The 16,809-nt window shown below is 42.6% G+C and overlaps 1 protein-coding gene across 6 annotated transcripts in view; it reads left to right on the top strand.

Annotated features, from left to right (window-relative positions):
- Positions 1-15,285, top strand: part of MRAP2 (melanocortin 2 receptor accessory protein 2) — a 63,634-nt gene extending 48,349 nt beyond the window's left edge. For all 6 annotated transcript variants that reach the window (NM_001099393.1, XM_005200924.5, XM_024996857.2 and 3 more), the window contains one exon: positions 13,756-15,285. In NM_001099393.1, coding sequence (NP_001092863.1) covers positions 13,756-14,146 — 391 coding nt within the window. In that variant the 3' untranslated portion in view covers positions 14,147-15,285. The remainder of the gene's footprint in view (positions 1-13,755) is intronic.
- Positions 15,286-16,809: the final 1,524 nt, after the last annotated feature.

Here is a 16,809-nt window from a genome sequence, read left to right as displayed (position 1 = left end):
CTGACTGAGGGTCTAATGACAGCAAGTCCCTGTGAGAGATGCAGAGATGAGTGGAATACAGCACAGCAGTATATAGGAGAGAAATGATCACACCAAACAGCTCTGACATGAGACAGGAAGGGCCGCACCCTGTATGTGATTGACCTGTTCACTAAGTCGTGTCTGACTCTTTGCGACCCCATGGACTGTAGCCCACCAGGCTCCCTGTCCATGGGATTTCCCAGGCAAGAATGCTGGAGTGGATTGCCGTTTCCTCCTCCAGGGGATCTTCCCAACGCAGGGATCAACCCACAACTCCTGTGTCTCTGCATTGCAGGTGAATTCTTTACCACTGAGCCCCCTGGTAAACCGGTGTAAGAGAAGATTGATTAAATAGGACAGGAGCCAAGAGAAGGGGAGGATTCCTTCTTGTTGGGAGATCAAAAAGTCCGTGGAGGCAGGGACATGGGAGTTGGATAGCAAAGGACAGATTTGATTTTGACAGGAGTAGAAGGAACAGCACGAGCAAAGGCACAAAAGGGGACCATCCTGAGGGCTTTGGGGGACAGGCAGGTCCCATGTGGCTGGGCTGTAGGCTTAGCAAGGGGACTGGTGGGAGCAGACACCAGAAAGGCCATGTGATGTGGGAGTGGACTCTCTGAAAGATCAGGAAGAAGGATTTGGAGAATCGGTGAGTTTGTGAGCAGGGGAGTGTCATGGAAGCAGACGAGGTTCCCTGCAAGTGCTGGTGGACTGGATGGGTCCTTATGAGGGAAAATCTCCCATCTGGTTCAGAGACTACATGACACAAGCCAGAGTGAGAAGAAAAGAATCGAAACAGTCTGAACAGTCTTTTTACTCTGACTGGTGGAGTTTGGGAATATTGCAATCAATAGAATAGGTCCAAATTGCATTTCTTATAACAAGCTGAAAAGGAGGAATACAGATTCTTAAATAAGTGAAACTAATGATTTTTAGATTCTACCAAAATTAACAGTTTTCATTTTTCTAAAGTTAGTACGACACAGGAGAATTTCTTGCAAACACACTAGCTTGATCTAAATTTCATGATGACAAGGTATAGAATAGGTAGGACTGTGACAAATATAATGAAAAGCACTAAAATTCTTGGAGATTATGAATTTTCTAATTTTCTGAGTCTGTCCGGGCTCCTATAAATACCATGGATGTTTACTAGATGATTTGTTAAGTAACAGAAGTCTATTTCGCACAGTTTTGGAGCCTAAAAAATCCAAGGTTAACGTACTGGCAGATTCAGTGTCTGCTGAGGACTTGTTTCCTGGCTCATCAATGCTAGATTTCTCACTGTGTCCTCATATGGGGGAAGGAACAATGACTCTCTCTCTCTCTCTCTGGGGCCTCTTTTATCTGGGCACTAGTCCCATTCATTATCTGAGCCACAGTCAGCTCCTGGTCTTGTTTTTGTTGACTGTATAGAGCTTCTCCATCTTTGGCTGCAAAGAATGTAATCAGTCTGATTTTGGTGTTGACCATCTGGTGATGTCCATGTGTAGAGTCTTCTCTTGTGTTGTTGGAAGAGGGTGTGCTGTGACCAGAGCATTTTCTTGGCAAAACTCTATTAGTCTTTGCCCTCCTTCATTCTGTATTCCAAGGCCAAATTTGCCTGTTACTCCAGGTGTTTCTTGACTTCCTACTTTTGCATTCCAGTCCCCTATAATGAAAAGGACATCTTTTTTGGGTGTTAGTTCTAAAAGGTCTTGTAGGTCTTCATAGAACCATTCAACTTCAGCTTCTTCAGTGTTACTGGTTGGGGCATAGACTTGGATTACTGTGATATTGAATGGTTTGCCTTGGAAACGAACAGAGATCATTCTGTCATTTTTGAGATTGCATCCAAGTACTGCATTTTGATCTCTTTTGTTGACCATGATGGCTACTCTATTTCTTCTGAGGGATTCCTGCCTACAGTAGTAGATATAATGGTCATCTGAGTTATTCACCCATTCCAGTCCATCTTAGTTCACTGATTCCTAGAATGTCAACGTTCATTCTTGCTATCTCTTGTTTGACCACTTCCAATTTGCCTTGATTCATGGACCTGACATTCCAGGTTCCTATGCAATATTGCTCTTTACAGCATTGGACCTTGCTTCTATCACCAGTCACATCCACAACTGGGTATTGTTTTTGCTTTGGCTCCGTCCCTTCATTCTTTCTGGAGTTATTTTCCACTGATCTCCACTAGCATATTGTGGACCTACTGACCTGGGGAGTTCCTCTTTCAGTATCCTATCATTTTGCCTTTTCATACTGTTCATGGGGTTCTAAAGGCAAGAATACTGAAATGGTTTGCCATTCCCTTCTCCAGTGGACCATATTCTGTCAGAATTCTCCTTATTGCCAAATTCAGACTTAAATTGAAGAAATTAGGGAAAACCATCAGACCATTCAGGTATGACCTAAATCAAATCCCTTATGATTATACAGTGGAAGTGAGAAATAGATTTAAGGGACTAGATCTGATAGATAGAGTGCCTGATGAACTATGGACTGAGGTTCGTGACATTGTACAGGAGACAGGGATCAAGACCATCCCCATGGAAAAGAAATGCAAAAAAGCAAAATGGCTGTCTGGGGAGGCCTTACAAATAGCTGTGAAAAGAAGAGAAGTGAAAAGCAAAGGAGGAAAGGAAAGATATAAGCATCTGAATGCAGAGTTCCAAGAATAGCAAGAAGAGATAAGAAAGCCTTCTTCAGCAATCAATGCAAAGAAATAGAGGAAAACAACAGAATGGGAAAGACTAGAGATCTCTTCAAGAAAATTAGAGACACGAAGGGAATATTTTATGCAAAGATGGGCTCGATAAAGGACAGAAATGGTATGGACCTAACAGAAGCAGAAGATATTAACAAGAGGTGGCAAGAATACACAGAAGAACTGTACAAAAAAGATTTTCAGGACCCAGATAATCACGATGGTGTGATCACTCACCTAGAGCCAGACATCCTGGAATGTGAAGTCAAGTGGGGCTTAGAAAGCATCACTACGAACAAAGCTAGTGGAGGTGATGGAATTCCAGTTGAGCTATTTCAAATCCCAAAAGATGATGCTGTGAAAGTGCTGCACTCAATATGCCAGCAAGTTTGGAAAACTCAGCAGTGACCACAGGACTGGAAAAGGTCAGTTTTCATTCCAATCCTAAAGAAAGACAATGCCAAAGAATGCTCAAACTACCGCACAATTGCATTCATCTTACATGCTAGTAAAGTGATGCTCAAAATTCTCCAAGCCAGGCTTCAGCAATATGTGAACCATGAACTTCCTGATGTTCAAGCTGGTTTTAGAAAAGGCAGAGGAACCAGAGACCAAATTGCCAACATCCGCTGGATCATCTAAAAAGCAAAAGAGTTCCAGAAAAACATCTATTTCTGCTTTATTGACTATGCCAAAGCCTTTGACTGTGTGGATCACAATAAACTGTGGAAAATTCTGAAAGGAATGGGAATACCAGACCACCTGATCTGCCTCTTGAGAAATTTGTATGCAGGGCAGGAAGCAACAGTTTGAACTGGACATGGAACAACAAACTGATTGCAAATAGGAAAAGGAGTACGTCAAGGCTGTATATTGTCACCCTGCTTATTTAACTTATATGCAGAGTACATCATGAGAAATGCTGGACTGGAATAAGCACAAGCTGGGATCAAGATTGGTGGGAGAAATATCAATAACCTCAGATATGCAGATGATACCACTCTTATGGCAGAAAGTGAGGAGGAATTCAAAAGCCTCTTGATGAAGGTGAAAGAGGAGAGTGAAAAAGTTGGCTTAAAGCTCAACATTCAAAAAACTAAGATCATGGCATCTGGTCCCATCACTTCATGGGAAATAGATGGAGAAACAGTGGAAACTGTCAGACTTTATTTTTTGGGGCTCCAAAATCACTGCAGATGGTGACTGCAGCCATGAAATTCAAAGACACTTACTCCTTGGAAGAAAAGTTATGACCAACCTAGATAGCATATTCAAAAGCAGAGACATTACTTTGCCAACAAAGGTCCGGGTAGTCAAGGCTATGGTTTTTCCAGTGGTCATGTATGGATGTGAGAGATGGACTGTGAAGAAGGCTGAGCACCGAAGAATTGATGCTTTTGGACTGTGGTGTTGGAGAAGACTCTTGAGAGTCCCTTGGACTGCAAGGAGATCCAACCAGTCCATTCTGAAGGAGATCAGCCCTGGGATTTCTTTGGAAGGAATGATGCTAAAGCTGAAACTCCAGTACTTTGGCCACCTCATGTGAAGAATTGACTCATTGGAAAAGACTCTGATGCTGGGAGGAATTGAGGGCAGGAGGAGAAGGGGATGAGGATGAGATGGCTGGATGGCATCACTGACTCAATGGACGTGAGTCTGAGTGAACTCCAGGAGTTGGTGATGGACAGGGAGGCCTGGTGTGCTGTGATTCATGGGGTCACAAAGAGTCAGACATGACTGAGCCACTGAACTGAACTGACTGAGTCCCATTCATAAGATGAATCACTTCATTTCCCAGAGGCCCTGTCTCCTAATCCCATCACTTGGGGGATTAGGTTTCAACATAGAAATTTTGGAGGGGCACACATTCAGTCTCTAGCACACATATTCTTCAGTTTATTACTTGCTAGCTCAGCCAACATCTCAAAGTTTCTTTTTCTTTCAATGCTCCAGTTGTTGAAGCTTCTGGCTTGAATTATCATTTTAATCAAGATGGTATTTAAGATATGAGCCTTGTAATTTTTCATTTTCACAGATATAATCAAGGCTGAATGAGTTGGTCTTAAAGCTGTTTTGACTCCTCTAGTAGGTGCCAGTGAGCATTATCTTTCCATATGTCAACTGAGTTTGAGAGGATGAGAAGGTTGCAACTAGCCCTCTTCTGTCTGCCAGTGGGAGTGTCCAACCATAGAGCAGCGCCCAGATCACCCACCGCAGATGCTTTATAAGGCTGGAAAGACATCCTTAACAATACGGTACATGTTTCCTGAAAACCAGCCAGCCAGCCATGAAACCCACCCCCTCCCACCTAATTAGTGAGCATCCTTTGAAGGCTTCCCCGGTGGCTCAGATGGTAAAGCATCTGCCTGAAATGCGGGAGACCCAAGTTTGATCCCTGGGTCAGGAAGATCTCCTGGAGAAGGAAATGACAACCCATTCCAGTTCACTTGCCTGGAAAATTCCATGGATGGAGGAACCTGGTGGGCTACAGTCCATGGGATCGCAAGGAGTCGGACACGATTTCACTTTCACTTTTCTTTGATGTTCCAACATTGAGTGTACAAGGACATTTTCAGGTGTGACTCCTGAGGCCTGGTCTGCTTTAAAGACGGGGTAACCACTGGGTGGGGTAGAGAGGTTCATTGGTCTTTCTTGAAGCCATCTTACCAATAAATGGCAGGAAGTCTCCCTCATGGTATCTAAGACCCTGCAGCCTCCAAGGTAGGCCAGTTACATGATGCAAAATGCCCTTTTAGTAGCTTTGTGGTCTGTGAGCTCCAAGGACTCAGGGCAGGAGACTCCATGGATGACTCTGGGACAGCTTGGAGATATGGAGAGCACCATGGGCTGCAGTCAGAGACGGTGTTTCCCTTGGCCAAAATCAGGTGCAAGGCAGACCTCAATGGGGCTAGTTTGCCAAATCTCTCTGATGCTAGAGCAACACTCAAGATCTCTATTAATAGACCCTCTCTCTATTTTCTTTTTATTATGCTCTACATTTTACTTATGTTATTTAATCCACATGTTAGACCATCTCTCTCTTAAGGCTCACCCGCCCTTGCTTTTAGGCCTTACCTGGGTATGCCCTTGTATTGATTTCCAACCCTGTATGCACTGTAGGAGAGGCCCCCTGCCAAGGCAAGAGCGGCTTTAGTTTCACGATCTCTTCATGACTGATGTATTCATTCATTTAACAAAAATGTAAGAAGCAGCTACTCTATGCCTAGTATTCTGCAAGGCACTGAGGACCCACACAAGAAACTGCCTACCCTCAAGAGCTCATCGTCTAAAAGAGGGTGCCAGACAGGGAAAGAAAAGGGCTTAGTGCAGAGTGAGAAGGCAAGTGGAGAGAGGCCTCCAGTCCTCTTGGAGAGAGCCCATCTCATTGGAGGAGTCAGGGAACGAGGTGGAACCAGAAATGTTTCACGAACGGTCAGGCCCGTTCATGGGTTCCCATTTCAGGAAGGGCAGAGTACTATGTTTCAGAATAACCTTGCAGATAACAATGATAAAATCTGGAAAAGTTATAAAGAATGAGTATTGGAAGGCATTGGAGAATGAACATTAGCAGACTAAATCAGAAAGGAGAAGTGCTTTTGGCCCTTGAAGGAAGGAACCTTCAATATTTTGTCTATGGTAATATGGCTTTACACCTGAGGGCTTTCAGTCTGCAAACCTGGTATCAGTTCAGTTCAGTTCCTCAGTAGCGTTCGACTCTTTGCGACCCCATGAATTGCAGCATTCCAGGCCTCCCTGTCCATCACCAACTCTGGGAGTTCACTCAGACTCACGTCCATCGAGTCAGTGATGCCATCCAGCCATCTCATCCTCTGTCGTCCCCTTCTCCTTCTGTCCCCAACCCCTCCCAGCATCAGAGTCTTTTCCAATGAGACAACTCTTCACATGAGGTGGCCAAAGTACTGGAGTTTCAGCTTTAGCATCATTCCTTCCAAAGAAATCCCAGGGCTGATCTCCTTCAGAATGGACTGGTTGGATCTCCTTGCAGTCCAAGGGACTCTCTAGAGTCTTCTCCAACACCACAGTTCAAAAGCATCAGTTCTTCGGTGCTAAGCTTTCTTCACAGTCCAACTCTCCATCCGTACCTGACCACAGGAAAAACCATAGCCTTAACTACCCGGACCTTTGTTGGCAAAGTAATGTCTCTGCTTTTCAATATGCTATCTAGGTTGGACATAACTTTCCTTCCAAGGAGTAAGCGTCTTTGAATTTCATGGCTGCAGTCACCATCTGCAGTGATTTTGGAGCCCAAAAAAATAAAGTCTGACAGTGTTTCCACTGTTCCCTCATCTATTTGCCATGAAGTGATGGGACCAGATGCCATGATCTTAGTTTTCTGAATGTTGAGCTTTAAGCCAACATTTTCACTCTCCTCTTTAACTTTTATCAAGAAGCTTTTTAGTTCCTCTTCACTTTCTGCCATAAGGGTTGTATCATCTGCATATCTGAGGTTATTGATATTTCTCCCAGCAATCTTGATTCCAGCTTGTGTTTCTTCCAGTCCAGCATTTCTCATGATGTACCCTGCATATAAGTTAAATAAGCAGGGTGACAATATACGGCCTTGACGTACTCCTTTTCCTATTTGGAACCAGTCTGTTGTTCCATGTCCAGTTCGAACTGTTGCTTCCTGACCTGCATACAGATTTCTCAAGAGGCAGGTCAGGTGGTCTGGTATTCCCATCTCTTTCAGAATTTCCCACAGTTTATTGTGATCCACACAATCAAAGGCTTTGGCATAGTCAATAAAGCAGAAATAGATGTTTTTCTGGAACTCTCTTGCTTTTTCCATGATCCAGCGGATGTTGGCAATTTGATCTCTGGTTTCTCTGCCTTTTCTAAAACCAGCTTGAACATCAGGAAGTTCACAGTTCACATATTGCTGAAGCGTGGCTTGGAGAATTTTGAGCATCACTTTACTAGCGTGTGAGATGAGTGCAACTGTGCGGTAGTTTGAGCATTCTTTGGCATTGTCTTTCTTTGGGATTGGAATGAAAACTGACCTTTTCCAGTCCTGTGGCCACTGCTGAGTTTTCCAAATTTGTTGGCATATTGAGTGCAGCACTTTCACAGAATCATCTTTCAGGATTTGAAGTAGCTCAACTGGAATTCCATCACCTCCACTAGCTTTGTTCATAGTGATGCTTTCTAAGGCCCACTTGACTTCACATTCCAGGATTTCTGGCTCTAGGAGAGTGTTCACACCATTGTGATTATCTAGGACATGAAGATCTTTTTTGTACAGTTCTTCTGTGTATTCTTGTCACCTCTTGTTAATATCTTCTGCTTCTGTTAGGTCCATACCATTTCTGTCCTTTATCAAGCCCATCTTTGCATGAAATGTCCCCTTGGTATCTCTAATTTTCTTGAAGAGATCTCGAGTCTTTCCCATTCTGTTGTTTTCCTCTATTTCTTTGCATTGATTGCTGAGGAAGGCTTTCTTATCTCTTCTTGCTATTCTTGGAACTCTGCATTCAGATGCTTATATCTTTCCTTTCCTCCTTTGTTTTTCACTTCTCTTCTTTTCACAGCTATTTGTAAGGCCTCCCCAGACAGCCATTTTGCTTTTTTATATTTCTTTTCCATGGGGATGGTCTTGATCCCTGTCTCCTGTACAAGGTCATGAACATCATTCCATAGTTCATCAGGCACTCTATCTATCAGATCTAGTCCCTTAAATCTATTTCTCACTTCCACTGTATAATCATAAGGGATTTGATTTAGGTCATACCTGAATGGTCTAATGGTTTTCCCTACTTTCTTCAATTTAAGTCTGAATTTGGTAATAAGAAGTTCATGATCTGAGCCACAGTCAGCTCCTGGTCTTGTTTTTGTTGACTATATAGAGCTTCTCCATCTTTGGCTGCAAAGAATATAATCAGTCTGATTTCAGTGTTGACCATCTGGTGATGTCCATGTGTAGAGTCTTCTCTTGTGTTGTTGGAAGAGGGTGTTTGCTATAACCAGTGCATTTTCTTGGCAAAACTCTATTAGTCTTTGCCTTGCTTCATTCCTTATTCCAAGGCCAAATTTGCCTGTTACTCCAGGTGTTTCTTGACTTCCTACTTGCATTCCAGTCTCCTATAATGAAAAGGACATCTTTTTTGGGTGTTAGTTCTAAAAGGTCTTGTAGGTCTTCATTGAACCGTTCAACTTCAGCTTCTTCAGTGTTACTGGTTGGGGCATAGACTTGGATTACTGTGATATTGAATGGTTTGCCTTGGAAACGAACAGAGATCATTCTGTCATTTTTGAGATTGCATCCAAGTACTGCATTTTGATCTCTTTTGTTGACCATGACGGCTACTCCATTTCTTCTGAGGGATTCCTGCCCGCAGTAGTAGATATAATGGTCATCTGAGTTAAATTTACCCATTCCAATCCATTTTAATTCGCTGATTCCTAGAATGTCAACATTCACTCTTGCCATCTCTTGTTTGACCAATTCCAATTTACCTTGATTCATGGACCTGACATTCCAGGTTCCTGTGCAATATTGCTCTTTACAGCATTGGACCTTGCTTCTATCACCAGTCACATCCACAGCTGGGTATTGTTTTTGCTTTTGCTCCATCCCTTCATTCTTTCTGGAGTTATTTCTCCACTGATCTCCAGTAGCATATTGGGCCCCTACCGACCTAGGGAGTTCCTCTTTTAGTATCCTATCATTTTGCCTTTTCATACTGTTCATGGGGTTCTAAAGGCAAGAATACTGAAATGGTTTGCCATTCCCTTCTCCAGTGGACCACATTCTGTCAGACCTCTCCACCATGACCTGCCCATCTTGGGTGGCCCTATGGGCATGGCTTAGTTTCATTGAGTTAGACAAGGCTGTGGTCCTAGTGTGATTAGATTGACTAGCTTTCTGTGAGTATGGTTTCAGTGTGTTTGCCCTTAGTATGATAATTGTTTCCAACACAGAGGAGACTTTAAACCTAAATTACCATAGCCTGGTGTTATCTATATAAATCCATCCCATAATTGTGGGAGATTTTTTCCTCCTTTGCTGAAACTTTTCTTGTTGCTCTGATTGAGCTTGAGTAATATAAAAAAGCTCAAATTTATGGCCAGAGTCAGAGCAGGCATAATTAATTGGCCCAGTGAGGGGATCCCATCTAGTAATATCACAGTAACCTGAATATGACTATAATTTTTTTTTAAGTAAATTTTCTCAGGGCCAACTGGTTAGAGTCTTGTAGTAGAGAAATTTAACAAGGTAACCCAGAACTAGACACAGGTAATTGGCCACAAACCCAACAATAGAATTGATTTCTAAAACTAGCATAGAATCAGGCCTATGATAGAAAAGCATTTGATTTATGTGCAGAGGTCTAAGAAGTCAAGAAAACATAAATGATCATACAAATCAGGTCCAGCATCTTGGGCAAGCTGTCTACCGCTGATGTCGTCATCTTCACCTACTAAGCTCTTCCTTAATTTCCTTTTGCAATATTGAAATTTTCAGTGTACAGGTCTTACACACCCTTTGTTATATTTATTCCCAAGTATCCTATTTCTTGATGCTGTTGTGAATGTATTTTTTTTCCTTTTCTTATTGTTTATTACCAGTGTGTAGAAATACAGAGATTTTTGTATAAGGTCAATTGAAAAAAAAGGGCTGGTACAACAGGATAAACATATGAGAAAAAAACAAACCTTGACCCCTGTCTCAACATATACAATAAACCCAAAATTAAAACTCCTAGAACGGTTCAGTCCAATAGAACTTTCTGTGATGACAGAAATGTTCTTTGTATTGCCTAATTAGATAGCCACTGGCCTCATGTGGCTGTTGAATACTTAAAATGTGAGTACTATGACTGAGAAATCGAATTTTAAATTTTACTTAAATTTGAAGAGCCACCTGTGGCTGTTGGCTACTGTACTGAACAGGATGATTCTAGAAGAAAGCTTCGAAGAATATCTTTGTTATTTTAGAGTTAGCAATTAGTTCTTAAGATGTAAAAGCACTAACATAGATGATAAAAGTTAGTAATTTGAAATTAATGGAAATATAAAGCTGTTTATCAAAAGACATCTCTAAGAAAATGAAAATGCAGGTCACAGATCAAGAGAAAATACTATTGTATCCAGACAAACAAACACTATTGCACGACTCCATTTGTATGAATTTCAAGAACAGGCTAACCTGCAGTGATAAAAATCAAAACAGATCGAGACTTCTCTGGCGGTCCAGTGGTTAAGACTCTGTGCTCCCAATGTAGGGGGAATGATTTCAGTCCCTGGTTGGGGAGCTAAGATTCCTGCATGTCCTGCAGTGCCCCCTCCACCTCCAACCTCACCGAAAACAAAAAACAAAACAGATTGCTTCTAGGAGGTATTGCCTCCAGGAGGTGTAAATTGGCTGGAGGTTTAAGAACAGGCAAAGCTAATCAATGGAAATAGAAATAAGATCTGTGTTACCTGAAGGGGCTGGAAATTGAACAGAAGGAACCTTTCCAGAAGAAAGGAAATATTCTATATCTTGATTAGAGGGTTACTTGGGTGTATGTGTCAATAAAAATACATTGAATTTTATGTTTAAGATCTATTGATTTCAGTACATAGATTTTACTCAGTGATGGGATGAATAGAAACTGAACTGAAACAAGCCATGTCCATGACCACAGTTTTTCACATACAGGTTTTTTAGTTTATCAGTCAAGGAAGGAAAGAGGAATAAAAGGATGGTCTGTTTAGATGTCTCAGACAGTAAAGAATCTGCCAGCAATAAAGAGACCTGGGTTCAATCCTCGGTTGGGAAGATCTTCTGGAGAAGGGAATGGCAACCCACTCCAGTATTCTTGCCTGAAGAACTGCATGGACAGAGGAGCCTGGTGGGCTACAGTCCATGGGGTTGCAAAGAGTCAGACACAACTGAGTGACTAACACTTTCACTTTTCAGACTCTAAGAACAAAGATGGATTTTTCCCTTATTTTCAGGAAGGGAGAATCAGATTGTACTTTTATCACAAGGAGAGATCATGGGGATAAAGATGAGTAGGGGTGAGGCAGGGAAGGCATCTTACTGTCCACTGCCTGGGCTCTGCCCTGGGGAAGGGGCAAGATGCTCTGCTCTTGTGCCTTTGTTTTTCAGCAAGGACTGGTGCAGAGGGAGGTGGTCAATGGCCCCAACTCGTAATCCTGAGAACATGTAGCCTGGATAATGGAAGAGCTGCTATGCACAGCTGGGTTGGCTTTCATACTCAGCTGATGCTCTAGATAGGCAGGAAGCGAGTACTCAGAGCTTCTTAGCCTGGAATCGGGAGAAGGCATGATCCCAGCCATCTTAACCGTGCTTTTTTCTAACATGTTAATCCCCTCTTTTTCCTCAGTTTCTTTTTAGTTTCTTAGGTCACAGATTGTTGGCGCCATTCATCCCTGTTCTCAAACATCTTTTAAACTTGGGTGAAGTGACAACCAGGGGAAGAAAATCACTTACTGAAAGATAAGACAACTTATATTTGCATTAAAGCACAATGCTGTCAGTCTCTCTCAAATGATTTTTCTCTGAATTCTGAATACAACCTATTAATGTTGTATTCTTGTGTCAGTCATTGATCTTTGTATCACCTTTGCTGAGTGGGCAATGAGATTGGTTAATCAGGCTTATCATTAAAAGGAGGAACTCGGATTTCTGAGAGGAATTCCTCATCTGATGTCAGTTGGGTCATCTGATGCCATCTGATGTCATGCAGGAGATAAACCTAATATAAAAGTGTGTCCGCTGCCTGGATTGCAAAGCTTCTAGAATTACTGAACTCTGAAATCCAGGTGATTCCTGATAATTTGGAGGTGAGTTTCTAAGAGCTGTAAATGGATCCCATATCGCCTACCCCATGACAGCTTGGTCATAAATGCTATATCGTGAGTCATCAATGGGATGGGGATGACGAGGTTTAAAAACTGAAGTCACTGAGATTACACATGCCTTAAATGTAGATTCCAGAGCCTACTTGTTGTCAAGTGCTATTCTGGATTTGAAGGCATGTTCAGACATGATTTTTGACCTTATGAAGTCACTCTACCTGTGTGGGAGTCACTCTTATATCAATCTAGAAAGATGGTGATTAAAGTAGGTGGGGTAGGGACTTCCCTGGTGGTCTAGTGGCTAAGACTCCTTGCTCCCAATGCAGGGAGCCCAGGTTCAATCCTTGTTTAGGGAAGTAGATCCCACATGCCACAACTAAAGAACCCACAAGCCACAGCTATGACCTGGTGCAGATGAATTTCAGGTGGGCCATCAGGTTATTCAGTTTGTATCTGCTCTTTCTGTCATGTACTTATGGTGCTCATTGAGAGTTATTTTATTCATCCATTCACCAGTTTCTACCATTAAATTGCTAATTTGTTCCACACTAAATGAAACAGGGAATTAAGAAGCTGCATTTTTAACCACTCCTGTCACTGATTGTGTCAGTCAAGCAGGCAGCCTGACTGCTCCTTACCTTAGCTTCTGCCTCTGTGAAATAGGTATAACTTTTGGCCCAAGTGGCTGCATGGGTCAGTTTTGAGAATTGGGAGAGATCAACGGATATGGCAGTGCTTTGACAAACATGAAGCTCACCCCTGTGGGATCGAATTATTGTTCAGGCTGGTCTGATGTTGGCCAGCAGCTCTAAACCTGACCATAAGTAGTGATCCTTGGGGATTCTAAGAAAATAGATTGCCTGTCCCTTCCACCAGAGATCCTGCAAGCAGGAATATTGAATTTTGAGAAGCCCTACAAGTAATTCTGCTGCAGATAGAATACCAAGGGTCCCACTGAGAAATACTGGTGTGTGATGCAGAATATAGAAGACCCCTTAGTGAAAAGCATCTTTTCAGGATGGTCCAAGGGCCCACACCTTGAGTCTTTTGCCTTGCATTTATTTGTACATCTTCAGACGTGGTGTCTTTCAGTTTGATGTTTGTCTGCACTTTCTGTGCGGGGACTTGCACTTCATAGATGCTGGAAACCATCATCCCACAGGTAACTGTGCTGGAGGGTAAGGAGTCTTTTATTTTGCCTTTCTTCACAGCAATGCAGAGTCTTCGGAGAAGAGATTCAGAATGAATAGCTTTGTGTCAGACTTTGGAAAGCCCCTGGAGCCAGATAAGGTGTTTTCTCGACAGGGCAATGAGGAATCCAGGTCCTTCTTTCACTGCTACATCAATGAAGTGGACCACTTGGAGAAGGCCAAAGCTTGTCTCCAGACCACGGCCCTCGACAGTGAAGTTCATCTCCAGGAAGCCATCAGATGCAGTGGGCGGCCAGAGGAGGAGCTGAACAGGCTCATGAAATTCGACATCCCCAACTTCGTCAACACGGACCAGAACTCCTTTGGAGAAGATGATCTCCTGATTTCTGAAACACCTATTGTTCTAGAAAATAAGCCAGTGGTCCAAACCTCACACAAAGAGTTGGACTGAGAAGCACATTTTATCAGGCATTTTCCTGAAAATGTTGGGTTTGTCATTGAGTAGCCAGAAATCGCTATTCATCAAAATTGTGTGTGTGTTTGTGTATGAGAGACAGAGACAGAGAGAGGCAGAAAGACAGAGAAGAGAACCCCCTGAGAAGAAAGATGGTGAAGCTGAGTTTTCATGCTTTTAAACATATTTGGAGCTTTGGGGGGAACCAAATATTTACACTATCTCATCTTCCTTGTTGAAGAACTTGGTCACATATCCTGCATCAGCGTGCGTGAACGGGGTTTGATGTGTCGTGTTTTCCATCTGGTCCTGCCACTGCCATGCTCTGCCTTTAGCAAGTTACTTTGACTCTCTGGGCTGCCACGTTTTTATCTGTAAGGTGAGGAGTCTGGAGTAGGTGATCCAATAATGTGTGGACTTTTGACTTGGTATTCACATGAGGCTGGAAATACCCAAAATTATATAAACTAGAGGCTGCCCCCTGGTTCTTGTTATAACATTCCCCCAGGTCTGTACCTCTTACCCAACCCTTAATTGAATCCAACTTATGTCAGGAGCTCGAGCATCTCCCAGGATGTCAGGAGACCTTGTCTCTCATGGTCACTGTGGCCGAATTTATAGTGCTTTCCTAAAACAGCTCAAACCTGGAGACAGCCCCCACACCCCATGCCCCAAGATGAGTACCTTATATGACAATCCCATCCCCCAAAGTGTATGGAAGGTTGTCAGCTGAGTAAAGGGAAGTGCCTTCTGTGTCCCTGTGTTAGTGTAACTGTGACTGGTCACACTGCTGTGTCGTTGGCTAGTGAACAAGAAGAGTGCTATTTGCCAGGCTGGCTGTCTGCTTGGCAGATGTGTGAGTGATGGTTGTGTAGCTAGTGTGTAGCTTTTGAGTTGGGATGGTGAATGGGTTATAAATACCCCATCAACAGACATTCCAGGTGGCTTGGTGCAACTCAAGAGTTAATTTCATGAAGGAATTAAATCTGCACACTGTTTTGGAAATGACTTTGTTTTGCCCAGTCACATTGCATGAATGGCCAGCTACTAATCTCTGGGTGGCATTTTCAATATGGACTTTCGTTTACCACCTGTCTTGCTTAAACTGAAAAATAAATACATTTATTGCACCATAATTTTCTCTGGTTCTTTGTTTTCACACGTCCAGTTTTTCATTTTATTTAAAAATAGTTCCACATTTATCAGTTCAGTTCAGTCGCTCAGTAGTGTCCGACTCTTTGCGACCCCATGAATCGCAGCACGCCAGGCCTCCCTGTTCATCACCATCTCCCGGAGTTCACTCAGACTCATGTCCATCGAGTCGGTGATGCCATCCAACCATCTCATCCTCTGTCGGCCCCTTCTCCTCTTGCCCCCATTCCCTCCCAGCATCAGAGTCTTTTCCAAGTCAACTCTTCACATGAGGTGGCCAAAGTACTGGAGTTTCAGCTTTAGCATCATTCCTTCCAAAGAACACCCAGGGCTGATCTCCCTTAGAATGGACTGGTTGGATCTCCTTGCAGTTCAAGGGACTCTCAAGAGTCTTCTCCAACACCACAGTTAATGCCTCCTAATTTCTGTCATCTCCAAGTTCCTAGTGGTATGAGTCATGTAACAAATTTCTTTTAGAATTTATTCCACCAAAAGAAATCCCTTTCCCATAATTGTCTTTTGAGGAAAATAGTATTCTTTAAGACTCAAAGCATGGGACATTTCTTATAGTTAATATACATTCTTGCAAAAAGAAACTTCCCATTTTCATTAAAGAGTACTGATTTTAATGGCTTTTATGAATGTAAATATTATTATTCATAATTTAAGTAATTGAATATAAACCATGGTTATCTATTACTAAGATGTAAAACTATTTAAGTGGCTTAAATTTTAGTTAAAAGTAGATTTATTAGAAGACTGATGGATATTTTTAAAAGATGGAAAAATATCCATGGCTATATACCATCGTTGTTATTGACTAAATGTCAAGAATTGTGAAGGGTCTAAGATGTGACCCCTCTTTCAAGCTTACAAGTATCATGACACAGTTCTGTGGAAGCTGGCAGAAGGCACCAGACTCCTGGGTCAGAGACAAAGAACTTCATGATGGCATAGCAAGCAGCACGTGCTTCTTGTTCACGTTGGTTCCTGAGTCCATTTGCTGTTGCTGTTGTAACAAAGGACCACTCACTCAGTGACTTAAAGCAACCCACATTTATTCTCTTACAGTTCTCACGTGCAGAAGTGCAAGGTCAGTGACAGTGGGCTAGAATCAAGGTGTCATCAGGGCTCCATATGGAGGCTCTAGCGAAGGATCCAGTTCTTGTCTTTTTCAGCTTCCAGAGGCTGTTCACATTTTTTGGCTCATGGCCCTGTATCATTGTCACCTCTGTTTCCACTTTACCTAGCTATCTCTGACCATCCTGCCTCGCTCCTATAAGACCTTTGTAATAACACTGGATTACCCACAGTAGTCTCTCATCTCAAGATTCTTAACTTAATCACATCCACAAAGTCCTTTTCACCATGCAAGGTACTATATGCATAGGTTCTAGGGATTAAGAATGGACATGTTTGGCGGGGGGAGGGCATTATCCTACTACATTCTCCTCTGTGACCCCAAAGATTCATGCAAAATATATCTGTCTCACCCCCAACATCCTCTA

Source organism: Bos taurus, chromosome 9, assembly GCF_002263795.3.
Source record: "Bos taurus isolate L1 Dominette 01449 registration number 42190680 breed Hereford chromosome 9, ARS-UCD2.0, whole genome shotgun sequence".
NCBI classification, from domain to species: domain Eukaryota; kingdom Metazoa; phylum Chordata; class Mammalia; order Artiodactyla; family Bovidae; genus Bos; species Bos taurus.
This window is presented reverse-complemented; position numbering and strand designations above follow the sequence as displayed.